At 40.2% G+C, this 22,375-nt stretch overlaps 2 protein-coding genes across 2 annotated transcripts; one reads left to right on the top strand and one right to left on the bottom strand.

Moving 5' to 3' along the window:
• The first annotated feature begins 1,709 nt into the window (after positions 1–1,709).
• On the top strand, positions 1,710–18,202 carry LOC118174154 (acyl-coenzyme A synthetase ACSM4, mitochondrial-like). Its single transcript, XM_035339286.1, has 17 exons — positions 1,710–1,725; positions 3,418–3,578; positions 4,797–4,957; positions 5,621–5,829; positions 7,978–8,249; positions 8,694–8,904; positions 9,432–9,639; positions 11,518–11,661; positions 12,103–12,259; positions 13,923–14,002; positions 14,369–14,492; positions 14,880–14,960; positions 15,157–15,258; positions 16,255–16,382; positions 16,473–16,572; positions 17,122–17,241; positions 17,587–18,202. The coding sequence occupies exons 5-17, from the start codon at positions 8,007–8,009 to the stop codon at positions 17,671–17,673; spliced, it is 1,785 nt and encodes a 594-aa protein (XP_035195177.1). The 5' UTR covers positions 1,710–1,725; positions 3,418–3,578; positions 4,797–4,957; positions 5,621–5,829; positions 7,978–8,006; the 3' UTR covers positions 17,674–18,202.
• Positions 18,203–18,541: 339 nt separating this feature from the next.
• THUMPD1 (THUMP domain containing 1) lies at positions 18,542–22,262 on the bottom strand. Its single transcript, XM_035339292.1, has 4 exons — positions 21,925–22,262; positions 21,469–21,649; positions 20,881–21,129; positions 18,542–20,283 (listed from the first exon to the last, which is right to left on the bottom strand). Exons 1-4 carry the CDS (start codon positions 22,135–22,137, stop codon positions 19,958–19,960), a joined length of 969 nt encoding a protein of 322 aa, XP_035195183.1. The 5' UTR covers positions 22,138–22,262; the 3' UTR covers positions 18,542–19,957.
• Positions 22,263–22,375: the final 113 nt, after the last annotated feature.

The following is a 22,375-nucleotide window of genomic DNA, read 5'->3' as shown; positions in this document are numbered from 1 at the left end:
CTATGACTTAATCTCTTTTTCCACAATACAAAAAATTGGAGTAAAGCTGTAATAAAAAATAGAGCAGCAATTAGGTGAGTTTGTTTCAGTTATTCATAAGGCTTTTTAGATTGTTGATGTTGTTGATGTGAAACCAATTATTATGCTAATGCTTTGTATGAGTCTTAATAGTCCCCCTGTACAAATAAAAACGAGCACAATTTATAAATGAAATGACTAAGTAAATCTGTGTGGGAAGGATTCATTACTGAAAAGACCAGTTACAGAAGGGGTAATTTGCCAAGTTCAGCCTTCACATTCAAATATTGGATTAAAGATGCAGATCAAAAACTCATCATTAGTGTCTGAGCTTTTGTTGGCTGTCTCAGAGCGACAGTGTCCAGCAGCTGCTTGTTTCCTAGTGGATTCCTAGCATACAGTCTTAAAATCCAAAGGAAAATTATCTTCCAGCACAATCCTGTGGGCTTCGAGGGGAACATAGAAACCCCTGTAAGCACAGAAAATCAAATCCTCCATTAAAGCAAGAAGTTTGCTTATCATGATTTTTACCAGAAGAAGAAAGAACAAAATGCTGTTGTCAAATTTGGCTTCACCAAGGTCTCTGTCTGCTGAGAAGCCCACACTTTACATGGCTCCGTGCTCTCAAGTCAGGTCCCCGCTGAGGGAGTGAGGCTGTGGGCATGAAGGTCCTCAGCTTTTTAAGGCCTCTGTGAACTTTGCCAGGCTCCTCAGGACCACGCTGGCATGACAGCAGAATGAAAAAATAAGGTTAGATGTCTACAAGTGTAACTGCCAGACCAAATCAGTGTGTTTGCAGTCACTTCCATACAATGGAAATGTCCTTACAGATGTCTAGAGTAGAAGTTCCCTGGAGAAAATTTTGAACTCAAACTAGACTATGCCATGGTGCCACTTCAGTGGTTCAGATGAGGAGAAACTCCAAGTCCCACAGATATAAGTTTCTGGATTTGCTAGTCCACCAACAAGAAACACCAGTATCCAAAAAAATCACTCCGAATGATTGCAGTTTTTCATTTACAGCATTCTTTTAATAAAATATTACATTCTGATGTTGTCAAAATCAAAAGATTTTACTTTTTCATTTTGAAACAAAATAATTTTTGAGTATTTATTTAAATTTAAGAAAATAATCATATTAACTCCAAATATTTTATTTGACCAAGAGAATTCTGCTGTTTTCTGTTTTGAGGTGAATGAAGTATTTCAGTTTGAAATCAGTTGCAGTCATTTACCTTTTTCATATTACCGGAAAGTAAAGAAAGCTGTTGATGTTCATAAATAGCTGGTCTGATTTGGTTTGGTTTACCACTGAACCGAAGATGTGAGAATTACTTGGCCTGCTCTGCTTCTTAATACCAAATTCTTATTTGCTCTTTAGGTACAGAAAATTATCCAGCATCCTGCCTGGACACTTGTATTTCTGTTGGTTTGAAAGGAATTTGATTGTAGAAAATTGAGTTATTCATCTTAGTCTTTCTTTTGAATGTTATTCATCAAGATACCAATTACTGAGTGTTCCCTGTCTCTCTCGTTTAGGTGGTATGTTTTTATTGTTCTTTCTCATTAATTTACATTTCATGATCCTGAAAAACAAATTTTTCATCAGCAAAAGCATGTGAAAGCAGTTACTGCACCTTACAAATACCTGAGGAAAGCAAGTACCAATGAGTTGTGATTAGACACGTAGTTCTTGGCAATGCACCCGTAAGTTAAAACTACTCTAAGCAAACCTAATAATCAGTTTAGAAATACAAATGGCTCACATTTTTGAATAATATTAGAATTTTCTTTTTTCTCCTAGTACCTCTGTGTCTTTTAATCATTTTTTGAAATGCAAGTTTGAAAAATCTGACCACATTCTAGCCGTATAAGTAAACACTAATTAGCTGAACATCATAGGCCTTTGCTGAAGTGATCTGATGATCTTACATTGAGACTACAGATGAACCTGTATCAGATTGCACTGTGATTATGTACAGGGAAATGAAATGCTTCTTCATCTAATCAAATTGTCTCTACGAGCATAAATTTAGCTTAATTTGTTTAAACACAAGAATCAGAATTTCCAAATTAAATACAGCTATAAAATATTAAATGTATTTCTAGACATTTTCATTGACTAACCAAACAAAGGTGATGCTGAGATGTTACAATAACAGAGTTTACATACAATAGTGTGGGTGAGAGCCTCAGCTGTTAACAATCAATAGCCTGTCGAGTTCCTCAGCAGAGTTATCACAGTTTTCTCTGGTGCCAGATTGTCAGGCTGAAAGGGTACAGCAGGTTTTGGGGAATTGGAGCGTGATTTTCGCAGCTCATTACTGGTGTCAGTGGACTGTGCAGAGGTGAACAGTAATACAGCTTTCACAGGTGGGGCTTCCTTTGCAGGAATCAAACTCCACAAGCAGTGTATCTAGAATGCTTGAAAAGAACTCCAGGGCGTCCACATTCAGAGTTAAACATGATCGGTTTGTTCGGGATAGCAGAATAAGCCCCATCTGGCTAAGCAACGATGTACCAGTTCCCACCAAAAATCAATGGACTGCACTGTCTGCCTTTGGCTTCCTCACTTTCTGAACAGGGTTTCAACAGCATCAATTCATGGTTTTAAATTTCCATTCCTTTTTCCTGAGTAACAGCTTTGTTCTGGGAGATTAATTTTTTCTCTCGATTTAATTAGGGCAGAGGGAAAACAGGTTGATTATTTTAAATGTAATCCCATTTTTGAATGGAATAACTATAAATAGCATTGGATTTTTAAGTGCAACCATAAAAAATATGTTGAATAATATAATCTGGTCACAGCTTCGGAATCTGATTCTTTTTAAGTGCATTCAGATTTGGAATGTGTTTTGGCAAAGTAATCCACTTCGAAGCAATTAAATCAGATTGTTCTTGTAATCAATTTATTCTGTGTAAGAAGTTTTTTAACAATCTAATTATGATTTTAGGAAGTAATCGTTTTTAAAACAATCTTAAAAATATAATCCCAGAACAAATTCTTGCTTTTTGGCACTAGCCCATATTGGTCTTCAAACAGGTCTGGGTAGGGTTTCCCCTAAGCCCTGTTCTAGTGGTGTAAATTACTCCTTATACAAGGGAAAGTCTCACCCAGGAGTTTTCCTCTCTGCTGAAGTTACGGAGTTCTCACTCTATACATTGGGCCTGTTGGACTCACCACTGCATTAGTGCATTTTTATAATGATACAAAACCTGAATCCGAATAGGAAGATCCCAAAGGATTTTTTGTCAAGCACTGGAGCTGGAGTGTGGCCTGCCTGCTTCATCCTCAAAAGAGCCCATAACTTTTGAAATTGCAGGCTTACCGCAAAAAAGAAAAACAGTCCAGATGTGTCACACTGCTAAGTACTGTTGTTATTTCTCTTTATAAACTAGGTGGAGCTTGTTCAACAGCCAAAGATGATACCTGGGAAAAACCCAAGGAAGCAACTAAGGAACAAAGCATGAGGAAGAACTTTGCTGCTGAGCTCCCAGCCAGAATGTGCTGATCCTGGATTGCTTTTCTGCCTTCTGTCATCCTATCAGTCTTAAGAGGTGTTGAACAACTTTCTAATCAAGAGTAGCTGCTGATTTTTGTTCTTGTGCTTTGAGGTGTTTCTAAACCAATATATTTCCTATGATTTTAAATATATGTGAGAGAAACTGTATTGAAAGTAACAAGAAAAGAGGGCAAATAAGACTTCCCTTTAGCTTTTGTCTTTATTTTCATATGTGCATTGTTACTGCTGAAAGCCACAATGAGTTTTAGGATGACTGCGAGTAGGTATCAAACACTATTCTGTGAGAATAATTTTAATTGGTTTTGGTTATCAGACTTCCCCATTAGTTTTAGCCAGTCACATATAGTTTCAGGATTAAATATGATCAAGGATTTTCTGGGCTGAGTGGTGAGTTTAGACTATGAGGTATTTTCGTAACAGTCAAGCACGGTTACGTGGGTATGGCAGCAGCAGAGGCTTAGTTCATCCCTGCTAGGTTGCATCTCAGATTTCTTGTTACCCCTCCATAGCACTGGCAGCTCACACAGTGCTGCTACAACACAGCCCTTTATTCTTGATTCAGAAGACATAAGTAGCAGCTGAACTTTATGACTAAGTCTTGCTGCATTTACTGGGTGCACAAAAACACCAGTGAACCAAAAAAATAGATTTATTTATCTCAAAATGTCCTGGTTCTGCTCTAAACCCACTGTGTGGTATCCATGAGCACGTCTGCTGTTGTCTCAAGAGCTTGGAAAAATAACAAACATGCTGTGTAGTGAAGCTGTTGATGACCTTTCAGGACACTAATTGAGTTAGTAACTGACAAACAAACACAAGTCCCAGAAGAGGCTGTGCCAGGAGGGTACTTACCTCTTTCATACCCTAAAGCTCTGAAATGAATATTGCTTTGCTTTCCACCTACTAAGTACATAATTGCATGAGGTTTTTTAGTTTGGTTGCTTTATTTTTTATTTTTTTTTAGAGAGAGAGAAACCAAATGCACAAAATACTGCATCCATGTAGATTACAACCATCTAAATTGATCTGAACTTGCACTGCTGAAACCAGGGGATAGCTGAAAATTGATTTATGTAGGAGCAGAACTAGGCATGAAATGGAAAATAAACTTCACTCACTGGACTATTTGCATGCTGAGAGCATTATATTTTTCAGGAAATGACAAAAGTGACTGACAGAGGTGTGGGGTACGTTTTGGGGTTTTATTTATATATAATACTGTTTTAATTACTCCTTTGGTGATTCATTCCACAGAGAAAGTCTTTAGGCTACCTCCTGTCCAATGTGTTTTACTTGAAGTAAGCAACAGAGATGTCAGACTGGAACTGCATTATCTGCCTTGGGAGGCTCTCCAGTACGTTCTCATCAACACCTGCTCTGAATCCTACTTTCTGAGGGCAGCTAGTTACATTTTGGTGAGCAAATGAGAAACTTCTCCAGATTTCATTGCTGCTACTATAAAAATCACCAGTCAAGTGTTTTTTTTTCTGTGTGTGCTGGCAGAAAGCTGCTGCAGTATGCTGTGTCCAGTCAAAAGCTTGGCATACTTTTTATTTGTTTTTTCTAGGACTTAGAGGACAAATTACCTGTCTGACCTATCTGTGTGTATATTGCCCATCACTATTGCACCGAATAATGGTTAAGGACATTTCCTAACAGTAGCAGCTGTGCTGTGTGTCTCAAAATGCATTGACAGAATGCAGGCCAGCCAGGTCATCTTTGTCACCCTGTTTCATAACAATGACTCTATAGTTTGAGTTTTCATTGATCAGAGCTGATGACACACAGCTGAGCTGCATGTTCTTTATTCATGTAATTGTCTATCAGATATTACAGGTGACGTTTATCGGCACCAGGTTTATGAAAATCTTCATATTTTTATTGTACCAATTCTCATACTGTGTTTAACTCCAGGACCTGAAAAGAAAGACCTACTGTTGCGGTTTCCAAAACAACTGGTGCTGTAGAATGGAGTTATATATTAATGTTTGGTGGATTATCCATTCTCCAAAGGCAGTGAACCAGAAATGCAGTCATTTGTACTCAGTGCTCTTTCTGTCTTCTCACGACTTTTTCAGTAATTGTGCCTTTCTTCAGAAGGTAATTGGAGAAATGAAATCTTCACTCTAAGGAGGAAATAATCCCCACCACAGAATGTGATGTGTGATGCTAATGAAGGGCTATGACTGCTCAGAGAGCTAGAGGCAATACTGGCCAGCAACTACTATATAAGACACGCGTGGAAGAGTTAAAAGAAGTCTCACCTGATCACAAGTAACATCTCCAGGTAAGGACAACCTATTCAAACCCCCTCAGAAATTAGCTTTTATTTAGTGATTGTTAAAATACTTATTCTTCTCAAATATGAAATATGCTTTCTGCTAATGTTAAAAGAAAAATCTATAATGCAGCATTTTATTCCTCTTTCTTCATATGATTTTCACTTTTATGAAAGAAAGTGGACTACCAGAAAGCAGTTGTACTTTTCTGCTTTGTGTCATGCAGACTGAAGAAGTTGCTTATTTCTGGAAAAACGTTTTCCAGGTGTGAGTCTCCAATCACTGTCTCAGATCTAGGAGAAAAATAATGTGGTAGCCAATTTCTACACAGCTTTCACTGATTTATTGTGAGTTTGGGAATTGGGTTTTTCTTTCATGAACTGTTAAGAATGAAGATACGAAGCAATATGTTATAAGCAGAGTAAAAAAAAAAAAAAAAAAAGTCTAAAATCTAAAGAAAAAGTCTCTCTATTTTAGTCTTTGAGATTGAATGTACCGTGAGCACCATGTTCCCATACATACCGCTCTAATTGGCTTCACTCTTTTGCAAGGTATTTTCATTGTGATGCATAACTATGAATTTTATTTTGTGAAACCAAGTTCATCTGTGTATGTTTAGGGATAAATGCAAATGTAGCAAAAACATTATTCCAGTAAGCAAATCTATAAGAGAATGTGAAAAACCACCTTTGAGTTATTCACGATATTTTGCTATCTGACTAATATATTAAGGCAAATGCCATGGGGGGGGTTGCAATCTTTTGTTTGGACAAAAGGAAAAGAGAGTAAACAATGCAATGTGAAACACACTTCTGTTTTGTGGTTTTTGCTTTCACAAAAAAAAAAAAAAAAAAAAAAAAAAAAAAGCAATGATGTGAATGTTTATTGCCTCTCTTCCATGGTGGCTAAATGCATAGACTCCATCACAGCTCCCTTGCCCCTCTTTGCTGGTGATTATCCTGGGCTTTGAATAGTTGTGCATGATCATTATGGCCTGAATTCCAAGGCCAATTCCAGAGACAGATGATGGCAGCCATCCTGTAACCAAATCCATGTTTGCAATTGGTAGCCTTGTATAGGTAGGTAAGACTCCTGTGGTGCCTACAACATGGGAATATTGGATCCAAACCCTGACAACTGGAGAGCTGGATTGAGGGCCTGATGCCACAGTAATTCGCATAGATGGGAGCAGGGAAAAGTAATGGGAGGATAAGATCTATAAAAAGATCCAATTGATCTTTAGGTTAACTGCAAGGAGGTCATTGTGGATCTCTGGAATAATTTGTTTGATGGTATAAACAAAGAAATTCCTGAGATGATTTGGAAGAGGTCTGTGTTGCTACTGGCATCACAAGAGGAAGAGGTTTTGCTGCTGTTGAGGTTTTTAAACAGGAGCAATAGCTTTACAGATGGGCTATGGAAATATCTTTCAGTTTAATGAGGTGGGAACTCCCCGGGCTCATCGCAGGGTGCTGTGCTAGCTCTTTCCATGCCCAGCACCTACGAAGAGGCTGTGCCTAGTGTGAGGAGTCCCTGCTGGCACCTGCTCTTGGACTGATGAGCCTTGGTCCCCCTGCAGTGCTGATCCATAGTAAGCTGTAGGAGCAATGACCAGCTTCAGTCTCTCACTCTTTCATGCACATTATGTCCAAACAACAAATAATCTAAGCCCTTAACATCTCTAGGACTGAGTTCAGCAGCCTGTTCAGAGGGGTGATAGAAGGGGTTCACGGGGTTCATCCTTTCTAATCGTGGGCTGAGTCCTGGCTTCTGCTATCCAGGGTTTGGTGTTTTTTGTTGTTGTTTTTGTTTTGTTTTGTTTTTGACAAAAATAGCTGCAGTAGTGCCCATCAAAACATACTATTCACATGCAACATGCCAAAAACTCTTAGGAGGTGTGTCCATACTTTCAAGTCCATCTTTTGGTTGGACAGCATGGGAGTTGTCATCTCAAGGGGGAATTCTATGAAAAGCCTGTGGACAGCTTTAAAACCAGAAGACTTAAAAGGGTTGTTGGAACTCTATCTTAACCATAAGGAGAGGTGGGATAAAATGTCATGAAGAGATGGACTCCGCTGCTCTGTATACATCTGATACATGCTCAGCTGGGAATGTGTACCTCATAATGCTATTACTGATTTTTCTGTCTCTTTTAGAAGGGAAATAATCATAAAAAATAGCTCTGATGGTTATCCTCTCCAAAAGCCCGCATTTATCTGGTTTTGCCATGAAGATTTTACTTGAAATTCAAGTGTTACGGTCTCCATGGAGCATCCAGCCACTCTACAGATTATTCCACCAGTGTCGTAAGACTTTTGCACCTTTGAATCTCTCAGATTATGAAGCCATTAGTCGTTGTGAACAGGAAGTGCCTGAGTACTTCAATTTTGCAAGTGATGTGCTGGACAAGTGGTCTCAAATAGAAAAGGTAGTATTTCCAACCCTGCAGATTCAGTATTTTAAATGAAACTGTGCCTTCATGCCCGAAATTCATGTCTAAAACTGTCACTGACTTCAACAGAACCAGAATTTCCTCCCCTTTTTCTGTTTTAATGTCTTACTTTGCAGGGAAAGGACAGTCAATTTGCTTCAACATCAAAGGGGACATGGTGCTTTCTATGTATGACAAAGTGCTGGGTTTGTAAAAGCCTCCAAGTAATTTATGAGCATTGCAAATCAGCTAAATATACACACAAACTTTTATGTAACTTGGAAAAGGGTTCTTTTAAACAGAAACTAAACACATGTTGAAAATCCTTGCCCTGTCTTAGAATATATAATACTGTTGAATTGCACTGCCTGAAGCATCCCAAAAGAACTACAGGAGTCTTGGCAGTAACCAGCATGTCACTTGTCCTTGCTTTGTCTCTAGGAGCGAAAGGAACCATCAAACCCAGCTCTGTGGTGGATAAATGGAAAAGGAGGTGAAAGGAAATGGAGCTTTGAAGAGCTGGGCTTTGAGTCACGAAAAGTGGCCAATGTGCTCTCTGGCCCATGTGGTCTGCAAAGAGGAGACCGAATTATAGTGATTCTACCCCGAATCCCAGAGTGGTGGCTGCTGAATATGGCTTGTATGCGAACAGGTGAATTGTATCGTTCCTGATGGTCTGTGGACTGTTGGTTACCTTCTGTGTCAAAAGTTGGTTAACAATTCATTTAAGAGTTACATTTCTTACCTGACTTTGTAGGTTGAATATTTGACAGTCAAAGGTACTGACAGGGGTAGTGTCTTAAGACTGGTGGAATTACCTTCATTGGTTTTCTTTCACTTTTTGTGGCTTGTGATGATTTAGAAATCAATTTGATTTAATTTCAACAGATTTATGTTAAAGCTGCTAGCATTAACTGCCCTGAAGTTATACCTTCTACTTAAATTGTGCTTGGAGCAAAGGGTCTCTTAGAAACCGAAGCTATTTTGTGCTTTAGATCTGCACATCTGTATTCAAGTGGAAGCAGAGTCAATCTGTTCAGGGATGTGTGACTTGTTTAACCCTCATCTCATTTCTGCATTGAATGGTGCTGATATTCAACAAATCAGAAGAAGCTATGAAGTGACCAGGGCTGAAAGTGAAAAATAGCTTATAAGTTTCCCATTTTATTGCACTCTCAGGTGTTGTCTTCATCCCAGGGACAACACAGCTGACAGCAAAAGACATTTGCTATAGATTGCTGGCTTCCAAGGCTAAGTGTATTGTTACAATTGATGAGCTTGCTCCTGTGGTGGACTCAGTTGCATCCCAGTGCCAGTTTCTGAAAACAAAGCTAATTGTATCTGAAAGCAGAAGAGCTGAGTGGCTTAACTTCAGTGATTTGCTCAAGTAAGTGCTTTCTGCCTCAGCTCTATCACTGTTACCTCAAATGGAAGATTTCTCATTGTTTAAACACATACCTGTGTCTTGTTAATGAGCTAATACCTTCGAGAGGGTGGAGGGAAGGCAATTTAGTGTTCTACAAAGAAAGAGAATATTTGGGAATAGCCAAATTGCTAAGTTAAAATATACATATATATATATATATATATATATAGCCTTAGGACATCTAGGTTTGTTTCATATGACTATGAAATAATATGGGAAAATAACATAGGAAAATAGACAGGAAAGTCTTTAATTGACAGCTGTGGGCTATTTGCTCTCTAAAGCTCAAAGAAAAATATCCCATACAAATTTCTCTAATCCATATTCCTAAAACCTGATGATGATAAGACTTAACGTGAATAGCATTTCACTATGAAAAGCTAAAATAACACACTGCAAAATGATCCTAATGCATTTAGAAATCCACCTGATTCGCTACTGAAATGCAGCTGCTAAAGTGGCACCCAACAGACAGCTTTTCACTGCAGTGCACAGGACTGTACAAGGGGTGGTGAAACACCATGAGGTGGGGAAGCAAAATGCCCTTCTGCAATGTGCTTAGGGCTCTAGGTGTGATTTTTACAAACTGGCATTTTGTTAAAATCATCTGTGTAGCTAAAAACATCTTTTCATGGTGGAATACAAGCTCTTTAGTCACTTTGAGAGCTCTGTAAGATGTTCCATGTGCTCTTAACAGCCACTGAAGTCTGAACTAGCATTACCAGTTGTCAATGTATTTCCTTCAAACAATTATCCACCTCAGTGCTGCTTAACTGGACAACAGAGAAAGCAGTAACACTGCATTCTTAAACCTCCTAGAGCTACTAAAGCATTGTCAAGTGGATTTGAAGCATCCTCTTGCATGCTGGGCTTAATAGTTCAGGGCTCAGGTCCATGGCAGTGGGTAAAATTGATTTGAGAAAACCTGAATATTTTCTGGAACTGTGTCAGTCCTAGAGAGGCTGCCAGTGGCGGTCAGGCAGGTAGGCTGTCTGGATTCCCCAGATGGCTGCCTTGCAAAGTGCTGGCTGTCTGGCTCCAGGGTTGCTTGGCTGTCAGGCTCCCAGTCTTCTCAGACTGCTGGGCTGCTGTCCTGCTGGGCTTGCTGTCTCGCCAAATCACTGGCAGCCTGCCTACCTAGTGGGGTAGCTGCCCGGCCTCCCAGCACCGTGTCCTCAGCTGCCTTAGCCAGCTGCTGAGCTGGCCAAAGGGCTGTGGAGCTTGTCAGCAAGGCTACCTGCCAGCCAGCATGGGGAGACAGCGGGCCCAGGAAGACAGACATCCTGAGCCCAACCTCACAGTGGGGGCCAGGCATGGGCAATGTTTCTGTGCCAAGCAAAACCCTTTCAAAAATCAATCCTGGCACAGAAGAAGAAGTGGTTTTGCTTTCTCATCCCATTACGGGATGAGAAATATCTCCCTGTCATGTGCCAAACTGCCAGGAATTCATGTATCCCCATGCTTCCCCAAGATAATTAACTGGTGGGACCATCCACCACCTGAAGTGGTGGGTCTGTCCTCAGCTAATCACATTAAGGCTGGAAGATATGCTTTCTGGAGGGTACTTTGGTCAAACACAAGATGCTGGGACTTTTGATGGTTATGGGAGGTGAAGGAAAGTGAGCCAATTGGGGGTATAACTGTGGAGAAGATGTACACAGAGAATAGTTCAAGACCAAGATCAACAGCACTGATACACAACTAGCAATGCCAGAGTGAAGGAATCTCAATAGTTTCTTAGCACTAACATCTCACTATACAGATAATACTGCTTAAAGGAGCCAAGCTAAATCTGTCAAATAACATCACTCACTGTTTCATATGTTTCCTTTTTTCAAGGTCTGCTTCTGCTGTCCATAACTGCGTGAAGACAAGAAGCCAGGATCCAATGACAATCTATTTTACTAGTGGTACCACAGGCTTCCCCAAAATGGTTGAACATTCCTATGGAAGCTTTGGCCTGGGTTTTTTTATCTGTGGAAGGTGACGTGTTGAGCTAATTATGCTTTTACAGCTCTGAAATACGAAGCAAACAGAAGAATTTTTGTATGTGATAAAACTGTGATAGATGATGAGGCTCTCACATACAGTGCATGTCATTTCTTGTGGTCTCTTCAGCTGAATTGTACCTAGGAAGCAAGGGTCTTTTTTGATATGGTATAAAGCACCATTTTAAAAACTGCTTGCCATGTAATCCATGCAAAATAACATATTTTGAAAAATGAGTTAGGATACCATTTGTTTTTCTTTATGTTTACCATCAGTATAAAGGATAGATAAAAAAACATTTATTTGAGCTCTTGAGTTTTGGATCAAATTTACCATGCCTTTTTAAGCCAAAGAAAATAAAAACACACAAAACCTCTCACATTTTTGATTTCCATTTGCAGGCATTCTTATATTGGTCATCTTTGTCTTTAACAGATATTGGATGGATTTGACTCCCTCAGACATCGTTTGGAGCATGTCAGACACTGGCTGGATAAAGGCAGCTATTGGGAATGTTTTTGGTCCATGGTTTCAGGGTACATGCGTTTTTGTACATGCCATGCCACAGTTTGATCCAAAAGTAATCTTAAATGTAAGAACACCATGCTTACAATGAGTAGTTACTCATATTTCATGTTGTTTTCCAGGCAGGAAACAAAACTAAGCCTCTTAGGTTGATGGGATTAGCTGTTTTAAGTTGGCATAACCACAAGGTGATTGTACTTTGAATAGGAATATAATACAGGAAGGATTTTGCAGCATGACTTTTTTGGGCATAGGATTTTACCAGCTGCTTCTGATCAGCGGGAGTTACTGGTATTACTTAAACCTCTCCCCTCTTGTGTATTTCACTACTGAAATGATAAATTAGCTGAATTACACGTAATTTATTTTTTTAATTAAAATGCTGTGATCCTTAAGAAAGACAAGTCAGCACTGGAAAACAATGAAGTAGTGAGATGGGCTTGTTCCTAAATCAAATTATTTTCAAGCTTCTAAAACTAATCTGAGATTTACTCTTGCGACAGAAAAAGGGGGGAATGCTATTCCTAAATGGCTCAAAGCACGTATGTGGAAAAGTATACGTTCCTAACACCATGAGGTTCATTTGGGCATTTTAATCCCATTTCCTTTTTCAAAATGGTAGTTGTTAGTTTGGTTTTAGTTTTTTTAAATAAATTTCTTGGCCTTGCTGACACCTGCTTGCAACATGTATGGGGTATCACGTCTCTGCACAAAATGAAGTAGACATTAGAGGCTGCTTTACCCATGGTGTGGCTGGAGTGATGACTGGTAAATGAGAGGTCCGCCCTTTGCTTTTGTTTATCACTACCTGTCGCCTGCCTCTGAGCAAACTTTATTTGCAGGCAGAAGTGAGGTTTAAAAAATAAAAATTATGGCTTAGCTCTTCTACTGAGTGACTGAGAATCATTTCCTGGTGTTATTGGTGAGAAATAAAGATGTGTCAGAAAACAGAGGCTCAGCTGAGATCTTTACTTTCTCTAGCAAGGCACTCATGTCCTGTGTTCAGTGCCAGCCAAAGAAGGAATATATGTAAGTTTGCCAGTCTGAAAAACAAAACAAAAAAAAAAAAAAAATCAAAACCTTATATTACAGCATTATTCTCAACCCAGCCTGTACTTATAGAGGTTTGGTTCTGCACATTGTACTGCATGGCAGGCACTTTGTCAGGACTGCTGAGGAATTGCAGCATGTCTGGAGCTTTGTGGCAGTTCTTTTCAGCATGAGATCAAATAAAAGACTGACATAGGCAAAATATTCAAAAGAAACCTCTCATGTTAGGTGCCTCCATTTTGCAGTGCCTGACTTTGTCCTAAGGTGAAATGTGTGCTTTAAGGAATGCCTTTCAGAAATTATGTTGTACCTCTAGAGCCAGGTTTTCACACAAAAGGATGGTCCTTTGTGCTTCAAGTGAGTATCAGGACAAATTATGAACACCAGCTATTTACCACAGTATATCACCTCTTCAGCAGGTGTTTTAAGCACTGTAGTATCTTACCTCAACACTGACAGTCACAGTTGTTTTTGGTTGGTTGGTTGGTTTGTTTTGCTGTGTGGGTTTGACTTCCTTTTGCTTTGGCTTACAATGTTAAGTGAGGTTACAGTCAGGCTTTACAATTTGTGCCCCAATATGGAATAGAAATGAATCGTTAGCAGCAAGTTTGTTTTTTGTTTTTTTTTTTTTTTTCCAAAAACAATGTTGTTGAATTCTAATTTTCTTTTTAATTTGTCAGACCTTGTGCAGGTATCCAGTGACCACTCTGTGCAGCGCCCCAACTGTCTACCGTATGTTGGTACAGCATGACCTCACCAGGTACCTGTCTGTTAGCAAGTGGCCATACCATGTCTGGGCAAGCTATTGCCTGCATCTTAATACTGCTTTCTGCTTACACTCTCAGAGTGATGGGAATTCTATGTTGGAGGCAAGGACTGTCAGGACGCACAGCCTTTTCCTCAGCATTGCAGAGGTGACAAAACCTACCCTTTGCCGCCTCCAACCCAGAGCATGTTTTGACCTGAGGCATTAGACAATAAATATGCCTCTAGGCATTCTCTCAGTCCTAGCTCTAAAAAAGTTTAGTCTGCCCTGAAGTCATAGGGTTGGACATAGAGATGTCTGGGAGAGCAGAATTTGTGCCTTTCTTTCCTCTGATATCAGCAATGTCCTCTGTCTATGAAGGTACGCATTCAAGACACTAAAGCACTGTTTGAGTGGAGGGGAACCAGTCAACCCAGAAGTGATGGAGCAATGGAAAAGCCAAACAGGACTGAGTATCTATGAAGGCTACGGCCAAACAGAAATCGTACGTTCACCCTCATTTGTAAGGGGCTACAACTCAGCTATCACTCGAGACTCTCAGGGGACTCAGATATCTCATTCCTCCTGGCACATATAGAGCTTGGCTGTATATATTGAGAAAGAAAGCTGACGTTAGAATATGTAGCAGTTGCCTTCAGGAGGGTTTATTGTTTTGCTTACAATTACAACTTGGTCTTCTAAGACTACTTAAACTAAAATGTCATAGACTTTTTGTTGAAGACTCTCAGTGAAGTCCTCACATGTTTTGGCTTACACAGATGGCAGATTTAGATCTTAAGCTAGCTCAGCAGTGGGCACAGTACAAGAGCAGGAGTAGCCTCAGCAATGACAGTGAAAAACATCTGGGCTGGTTGTTTGTCTTTTCTAACAGGGATTGATATGTGGAAATATGAAAGGAATGAAAATTAAGCCAGGTTCCTTGGGCAAGGCAGCTCCCCCCTATGATGTTAAGGTATGGTGATCTCCTGTTCTGTTTGCTGTTATCATAGGAAGTGAAAAATGGGAAAGCGCAACATACAGTACAACTTTCAGTACCATATGGTGGTATTCGGGGCTGTGAGTGGTTGAGCTGTTGTGTTGGTTAGTTTTAGAACATGGTGTTCTTAAAACGTGAAAACATAACTACCCATTTGCATTTTCTATTGCAGATTATAGATGAAAAAGGCAGTGTTCTGCCTCTTGGGAAAGAAGGAGACATTGCTATCAAAATTGATGCCAAGCGACCGTTTACTTTTTTCACTCGATACGTGGTAAGTCAACAGTGAATTTCCTGAGAGCCAGTTCAGGCCTGCAGCATGATAAGCATTTATACCAACAGGAGGAGGTGCAGCACAAAAGGCTTGTGGCTCTTCTTTACTTAACAGTGCTTTGACTTCTGTAACTTTTTACCCAGTGGCATTAGCTAAAGTACCAATGGCAGCAACATGCAACAATTCAAACTTCAGCCTAAGATGGTCACCCATACCCTTCCCCAGCATATCCCACCTTGACTCCTGTAATGGTATTAATCCAAAACAAGCTGCCAAACTGAAGCCCTCTTCTTCAAAGTTAGTGGAGGGGGTTACTCACCCGTAGTGTATTTTGAGGGAGCAACTCTGCACCTTCTATGTTACTTTTTTTGTGTAGACACACTGATCTTTTGCTTCTCCTACCATCCCTTCTTCATAATTAGACAGCATAGAAGGCAAGAGGACATTCTTAAAGTGTAGACCCAAATTATGCACAAATACTGAGTATATGTATTTGTTCCTCCCACCATTATTCTTTATCGCTTTTCATCTAGATATGTATACAGCAATGGTGCTGCTGTATAAATGTTTTTTTTTTCTTCAAACTTGGTCACTCAGCCAGGGTGCAGTTATAAGCACCCCAAGGGAAAAGAAGCTTGATCAGGGCTAGATAGAGACAGTGATTTTCTATTTCTCAAGTTCCATCTGAGATCCAGCTGCCATGATAGGGGCATGGTAAAATATTCTTAATATTATAAAGTATTTATTTTTGGACTGAGTAAGGAATTCATGATATGAAACCTCCATTCTCTCCCCCTTTCTTCAACAGACCTACTGTGTGATCTTCACTTCTGTATGTGCCATTGTGATAAGTTTTCCCTTATGGAAAAAGCAAGCGCAAACTCTTAGAAAGAATGCAGTGAAAGGTATTATGGGTAGTGTCCAAAGTGGCAAAACTCATCTCTAAGCTTAAGGCTTCCCAATATTTAGAGTATTTAATTTTTGCTTGTTCAACAGGATGATCCAGTGAAAACCGCTTCAACAATCCGTGGGAACTTCTATATCACTGGAGACAGAGGGAGCATGGATGAGGATGGTTATATATGGTTTATGGGGAGATCTGATGATGTCATCATCTCCTCTGGGTTTGTAGATTTCACTTGAAGTGCCAAGAAATGTCTAAGAAATAACTATGTACTTTTCATCTAAGCATTGAATTAATTTCTCTCTCCTAGGTATCGTATTGGACCATTTGAAGTAGAGAGTGCCCTGATAGAGCACCCAGCTGTTGTTGAGTCAGCTGTTGTCAGTAGCCCAGATCCCATCAGAGGCGAGGTAATTAGTGATCACTCCTCTGTTCGTGATATGTCTTGCGTCAGTTTACACTGTTACCACTGAATACATAAGACACTTAATACAGCTATCCCAGCTTTTTCATCGCTTTACTCAAAGGGAGTGGAGCAATAGTTTGTATATTCCATATTCCATATATGTTTTTTTTTAGTGACAACGTAATCATTAGTCTGTTAAAGAACATGACAACGAATATAAAAGTGTACACTTTCACCTACTGCCTAGAGAATTATATTCCTTAATTTAACAATGTACATTCACAGAAAAGGCCTCAGCATCTAAGAACTTTATAGCAGTATTTTGCAGAACTCTTACAAATTTGGTAGCAGATTTTGAAACTTGTGTTATTTAGTACCTTTGTTACCATAAAGTAGAAATGTTAGTCACAACTTTAAATTTGTTTACAGCACAGGTGTGAAACAGCAAGCTGATAGTATAGACAATACTCATTTATTCTCAATTAACTGCCTCATTTGCTAGGTTGCTCTAGATTAATTAATGCTGTAAGTTTGGTTTATTTTCCCTTTGTAGGTGGTAAAAGCTTTTGTGGTCTTGGCTCCTTCTTTTAAGACACAAGATCTAAAGAAACTGGCCTGTGAATTGCAAGAACACGTCAAGAAAGTCACTGCTCCATACAAGTACCCCAGAAAGGCAAGTAAATAAGAGTGTATTAAGAAAATAAAATAAGAACTCCCAATCACCTTTTTAAAGTGGAGAGAGGCTAGAAACTGAATGATCAGACTCAGTTCATAACATCCAATTTAGTAACAAACCAAAAAGCCCAAATATGTGGTATGCAAGAGAAATGACAAATACTATTTTCAGGAAGATTGTGGAAAATAATAGACACTACAGAATCTGAAAAACAAACTGGAACTATTCTACAAGTCACCAAATTCTTATTTGAATTAAACGGAATTGAAACCTATGTTGTTTTGAATCAAGAATCTATAAATGAAGTCTGCTTATTTTACTTTTTTCCCTCTTTTTAATCAGATTGAATTTGTCGAGCAGCTGCCAAAGACAATCACTGGGAAAATCAGACGGAGTGAATTGAGGAACAAAGAGTGGGGACAGATTTAGTTTTGATAAGCAATCTAAAAAAAACATCCCCACTAATTCCACTTATAAGGGAAATTTTCTATTACAATTGTAAGCACCAAGATAGGATTGTATTTCACTCATTAGGCAGTGGATGTATACTAGTGCACAAGGTTTAAAAAGTCTCAACTGTGTGGTCCTTAAAGGTTTGTGTTCTTGTTTAACAAAAATCATAGAATCAAACATACCTAGCAAAGCATGTGTAAATGCAGCATCTTCCAGCTGCCTAATACTTGTCAGAATTACGGTAGAAGTGATTACCAGGTGAAGGAGCGGTCTGTTAATTCTTTGAGACCAGACATCTTAACTCACAAGAAGCTTATTAATAAGAAAATCATAGTAGTAGGTAATAACGTACTCAGAAATGGCTATAGATCATGCATACATCCAAATTAAGCACCCTATTTATATGAATCTTGAAAGCCTCCAGGTTCAGGAATTTATGTGTTAAAAATCAATGTGCAACAAGGGCAAATTACAAAAAGTCCGAAGAAAAAAAAAAAAAAGGACATCCTAAGCCTGCAGTATGGGCAGCATCTATATGTCAGACACAGGCTTGACAAATGGATGGCAGTTATTCAGCCATTTCCTCTGAAGACCTGTAGATTCTAAACATCTGAGAGTAAAAGGCAGAAGGAAAGCAAAAACAAAAACTATTCATGAATCCATCTTTGTCCTTGGTAATAATATGAGTAGGCTGTCTTGAATCATGATCACCAATATCAGCCACCAATAAACATCCACAGTTGGCCTTTGTGTCTGGTCTCTAATGGTTCTTTCCTAGGTGTGACCTAGACGTTGCTGGTTTTAATCCACACACAAAAGCTTTAAAATGTAAGGAAAACACTGATGCAGGTAAGAAAGCATATTTTTAATAAATGGGTGGTAAGGGATACAGGACTAGGGAAAAAGTCCTCTTAATTTTCCAACTTCTAAAACAGTTTTGGCAGAAGTGGAAAATACAAATTAAACACTGTTTTGATTTGAACAAATCCTTTTCATTAAACCAGGACAAGTACCAAGACAGGCTTTTCCCATTAGCATCCCGCAGGCTTTTATACTAGAAATTAAATACTAAAGCTAGACAGTTGTACTGGAAGCATACTCCAAATGCTAATGTAAAGCAGGTTATAGCTGTGGTTTTTGGTTGTTGTTGTTGTTGCCCCCCCCCCCCCCCCCCAGTCACTGTGATATCAAAAGAACTGCTGTAACAAACTGACAGCAGAAAAACTAACATTACTTTCAGTATGAAACAAAATTAACATTGTAAAGCTAAAACTGTATCAAAAATTAAATTTATTTCCCCTTATCCAATATGGTATAATGGAGAGCTTCTTTCATTAGAAATTTCCAAGCAGTTTTTAAATCCAAATTCTGAAACTTAAGAAAACAGTAAGAACAAACACTTTATAACTCACTCCCAACACCCCCTCCCAAGGATTATGTCTTTGGAAAGAGCAGCAGAAGTCTGTTTGCAAGAAAATACTGGAAAGATTTCTGTTCAGTGACCACATACAGCATTTGTTATAAGCCAGTAATTGCTGTATACACAGCTAATGTAAACACACATGTAGCTTTTGCTAAAACCATCTGCAATGCCTGCACTGTACTTCTACTGTTGTAGAACAGTCAAATCTATTATTCTGCATTCTCTCATAGTATTCAAGTATTTTGATCATAACGGCCCTTCCAATACACTTTCAATACTTAGAATGTCCTTGTAGAGGGATGTGTATATACAGTCTTCCCTCATACAGTAAAGGATCAGGACTTTTAGCTCATTCTGCTGTTCACATAGAAGAATATATCTGAGTTCTGCAGTCACACAAATGGTCAGATCACTTCCCTAGAAACTCTCTGCAAGCAACCGTCTTCTTTAGATCTCTCACTTCTGTCAATACTTCCTGACAGAGTTGATTCTGCACTGCCTTTGATTTCTGTAGTCATCATATATAACAAAACTGAGTCAATAGGTGTTGGGTTGGTGGCATTTATGTATGCATGCAAATACACCTGCCTTCTGAGCTAACAAAAAGCAATGCAGAACCAAGCTGTAGAATGACAGCAAACTTCACCAGTGAAGGACTCTCACATCTGCAGTATTAAGTCAGCTCCACCTGCAGTGACTATTAAAATTCTTACACATGTGGATTTCAAAAACAAGATTTCAAAACAAAACCCACTCTCCTCCTTAAAACATGCTTACAGAACTCTAGGGCAACATTTTTAATAGGTTTACATCGTGTTGATGTTTCTACCACATTTTCTACACTGTGAGTGTATCATTCCCCTTGGACTCAGCTTGTATTTCACCTTCACTTTTATTCTCTTGTTTTACTTCATCTGAGCTCTTTTCCTCCTCGGTTTCTGGTTTTACTACTGTCAAGTTCTGTTCTTCTGTCACAGTTGATGGGTTTTGTTGTGCGTCTTCTTTGTTGCTCTTCACTACCTCTTGTAGATTGTATTTTCTGAACAGAACATAGTCTCTCACCACACTCAAGCAACAGACATTCTTTATTATTTCCACCACAATTGTATATTGTGGGTTATTAAGATCAACTTTGTTTTCTGGATTGAGGCTGCCCACAATTCCTGTAAAACAAGATACAGTTTTTAAAGTGATGGAAAAATGGTTTCAGAGCATCAGCGTACACTACTAAAAGGATAAAAGTTAGAGAAGACAACATCCCTCCTAATTGTAGCAACTGTTATTTATTGCAATTGTTTAAAATAGCAGAACAGAGCACGACTATTAGATGATACCATCAGTAGGACTGCAGTAACTGGAAAATTAACCCATTGCAATTATCAAGAAACAAAATACCTGAGTAAGGCAGAGCTATTTTATGAGTTATATGTTCAATGGAAATAGGAATATCTTATTTCACTATAGCATTCAGAGAAAATGCCTGATAGCAGTCCTTTCAGAGTATGCGAAACTAACATGCCAAATTAAATTCAATACTGTACACTATTCTGCTCGTCATCTCTTAAGACATCAACTGATACCAAGGTGTATTCACAGTCATAGAGAAGTTTTTGTAATTCAACATACAGATTTTAAGCAACAAATACGTATGCCCATTTAGACTACTTTTCTTTTAGTAGTCTGACTTGTTATGCTGTTACCCACACAATTGTGGGCTGCTTCTATACTTGTTTTTTGTTCTGTGTGAAATCTATACATACCTGCCAATTCCTTAATTACTTCTTCCCTACTCATATGACTGTTATTACGAGCTTTGTATACAATCTGGAAAGTACCCTTATTAGGGGCTTTAAACCAGGGCTCAAAAAATGTTTCCGTGTATTTTTTCATATCTTCCATAAAAGCCTTGCAAGTTCCAGAAATGGGCAACATGCGCAGAATGACTCTTGTTTTCTTCTTTTTAGTGGCATGCATGTCCTTTAATATATGGTGTACCAGGCTTTCAGGTTCTAAAAGAAAAACAGCTAGGTATGAGAAACAAATTGGAGGCACTTTCTTCCTTTTTCCCCCCTTTTAATAAGCCAGGAAAATGCATGCTTAGCTGCACTGTGGTCTGCCTCAAATCATTTTCTGAGGAGAACTCTTTTAATACACCAAAACCGGATACTGAGGATTTTGTCAAAGCAGACTCTACTTTTAGCAACTCTGCTTATAACAGAATTCAGCAGGAAGGTTAAAAAGAAGGAGAAGCTCTTTATTTGTCTGGCATACGCGAGCTCCTGGGCAGCCATGCTGTGGCCTGTAGCCGATGCTGTTCAGAGCAGCACCATGCAGTGTATGTGTCCCACCTATGCCTCGGGTCCTGATAAAGACCACGTTGTTGGCGCCACTCTCCACCGACTGGAACCGCCGCAGCTTCTGCTCCGTTGAGGTGCGGATCTGGTCGACCTCCTTCTTCAGGGCAGCCTCAACGTCATCTTCATCCTCTTCCCTCTCACTTCCAGAGAGCCGCTCCTCAGGATCTGAAAACTGTTCACACAAAGCACATCCCTACTTCAGTAAGTACAGGGCAAAAGCGTCAGAAGCTTAAAACCTGGCAGGGGCCACATCACCAGGGGGGATCCGCAGGGCTTCACTTGTGGCAGCCGGCACCCCCGGGGGGCACTGCAGGGTGCAGCTAGGGACAGAAAGGCCGCGCCGCGGGGGGGGGGGGGCCCCCCCCCCCCCCCCCCCCCCCCAAGCAGGCCCTTACCACCACCACGCCGAGGGAAACGCCCGTCACCGCCGGGGCAGCCCGCACGCACCTGCTCGGGCCCGTAGAGCAGGTCCCCGTACTCGCCGAGCAGGCTGTAGGCCTCCCCCACGCACTTGCGCTCGTTCATGTTGCAGGTGATGAGGATGCCGCGCATGCCGGCCTCCAGCTGCCGCCCGCCGCCGCGGGGCCGCTTGGCCCTCGCCGCCGCAAAGTGCCCCTTGGGCCGCCGCTTCCGCGCCGACACCGGCTCCGCCGTGGCCATGGACTGGGACCGGGATCAATCGAAAGACAGACACAGACACACACAGACACACACACACCCACCCACACCGACACCGGCCCCGCCGCCGCCGCGCACCGCGATGGCGTCAGCGCCGCCCCGCCCGGGGCACCATGCGGCGCCGCCTCACGGCAGAGCCCCGCCAAGGCCCCTCCGTCCCGGGCCGCAGGAGGCCAGGCGGCGCTCCCGGGGGTTAAAAATGAATAAAGCCCCCGGGAGA

The sequence above is a fragment of the Oxyura jamaicensis genome, chromosome 14 (assembly GCF_011077185.1).
Source record: "Oxyura jamaicensis isolate SHBP4307 breed ruddy duck chromosome 14, BPBGC_Ojam_1.0, whole genome shotgun sequence".
NCBI classification, from domain to species: Eukaryota; Metazoa; Chordata; class Aves; order Anseriformes; family Anatidae; genus Oxyura; species Oxyura jamaicensis.
The sequence above is the reverse complement of the archived record's forward strand: the minus strand, read 5'-3'. Positions and strand labels throughout refer to the sequence as shown.

Excerpts from the sequence above, each read along its gene's own strand:
- THUMPD1 (XM_035339292.1), bottom strand. The coding sequence starts at position 22,137 with ATGGCCACGGCGGAGCCGGTGTCGGCGCGGAAGCGGCGGCCCAAGGGG. Across the intron at positions 21,650-21,924 it reads TGCTCTACGGGCCCGAGCAG|TTTTCAGATCCTGAGGAGCG; the intron begins GTGCGTGCGGGC and ends TTGTGTGAACAG. Across the intron at positions 21,130-21,468 it reads TATCAGGACCCGAGGCATAG|AACCTGAAAGCCTGGTACAC; the intron begins GTGGGACACATA and ends TTTTTCTTTTAG.
- LOC118174154 (XM_035339286.1), top strand. The coding sequence starts at position 8,007 with ATGGTTATCCTCTCCAAAAGCCCGCATTTATCTGGTTTTGCCATGAAG. Across the intron at positions 8,250-8,693 it reads AGTGGTCTCAAATAGAAAAG|GAGCGAAAGGAACCATCAAA; the intron begins GTAGTATTTCCA and ends CTTTGTCTCTAG. Across the intron at positions 14,961-15,156 it reads CTCCCCCCTATGATGTTAAG|ATTATAGATGAAAAAGGCAG; the intron begins GTATGGTGATCT and ends TTTCTATTGCAG.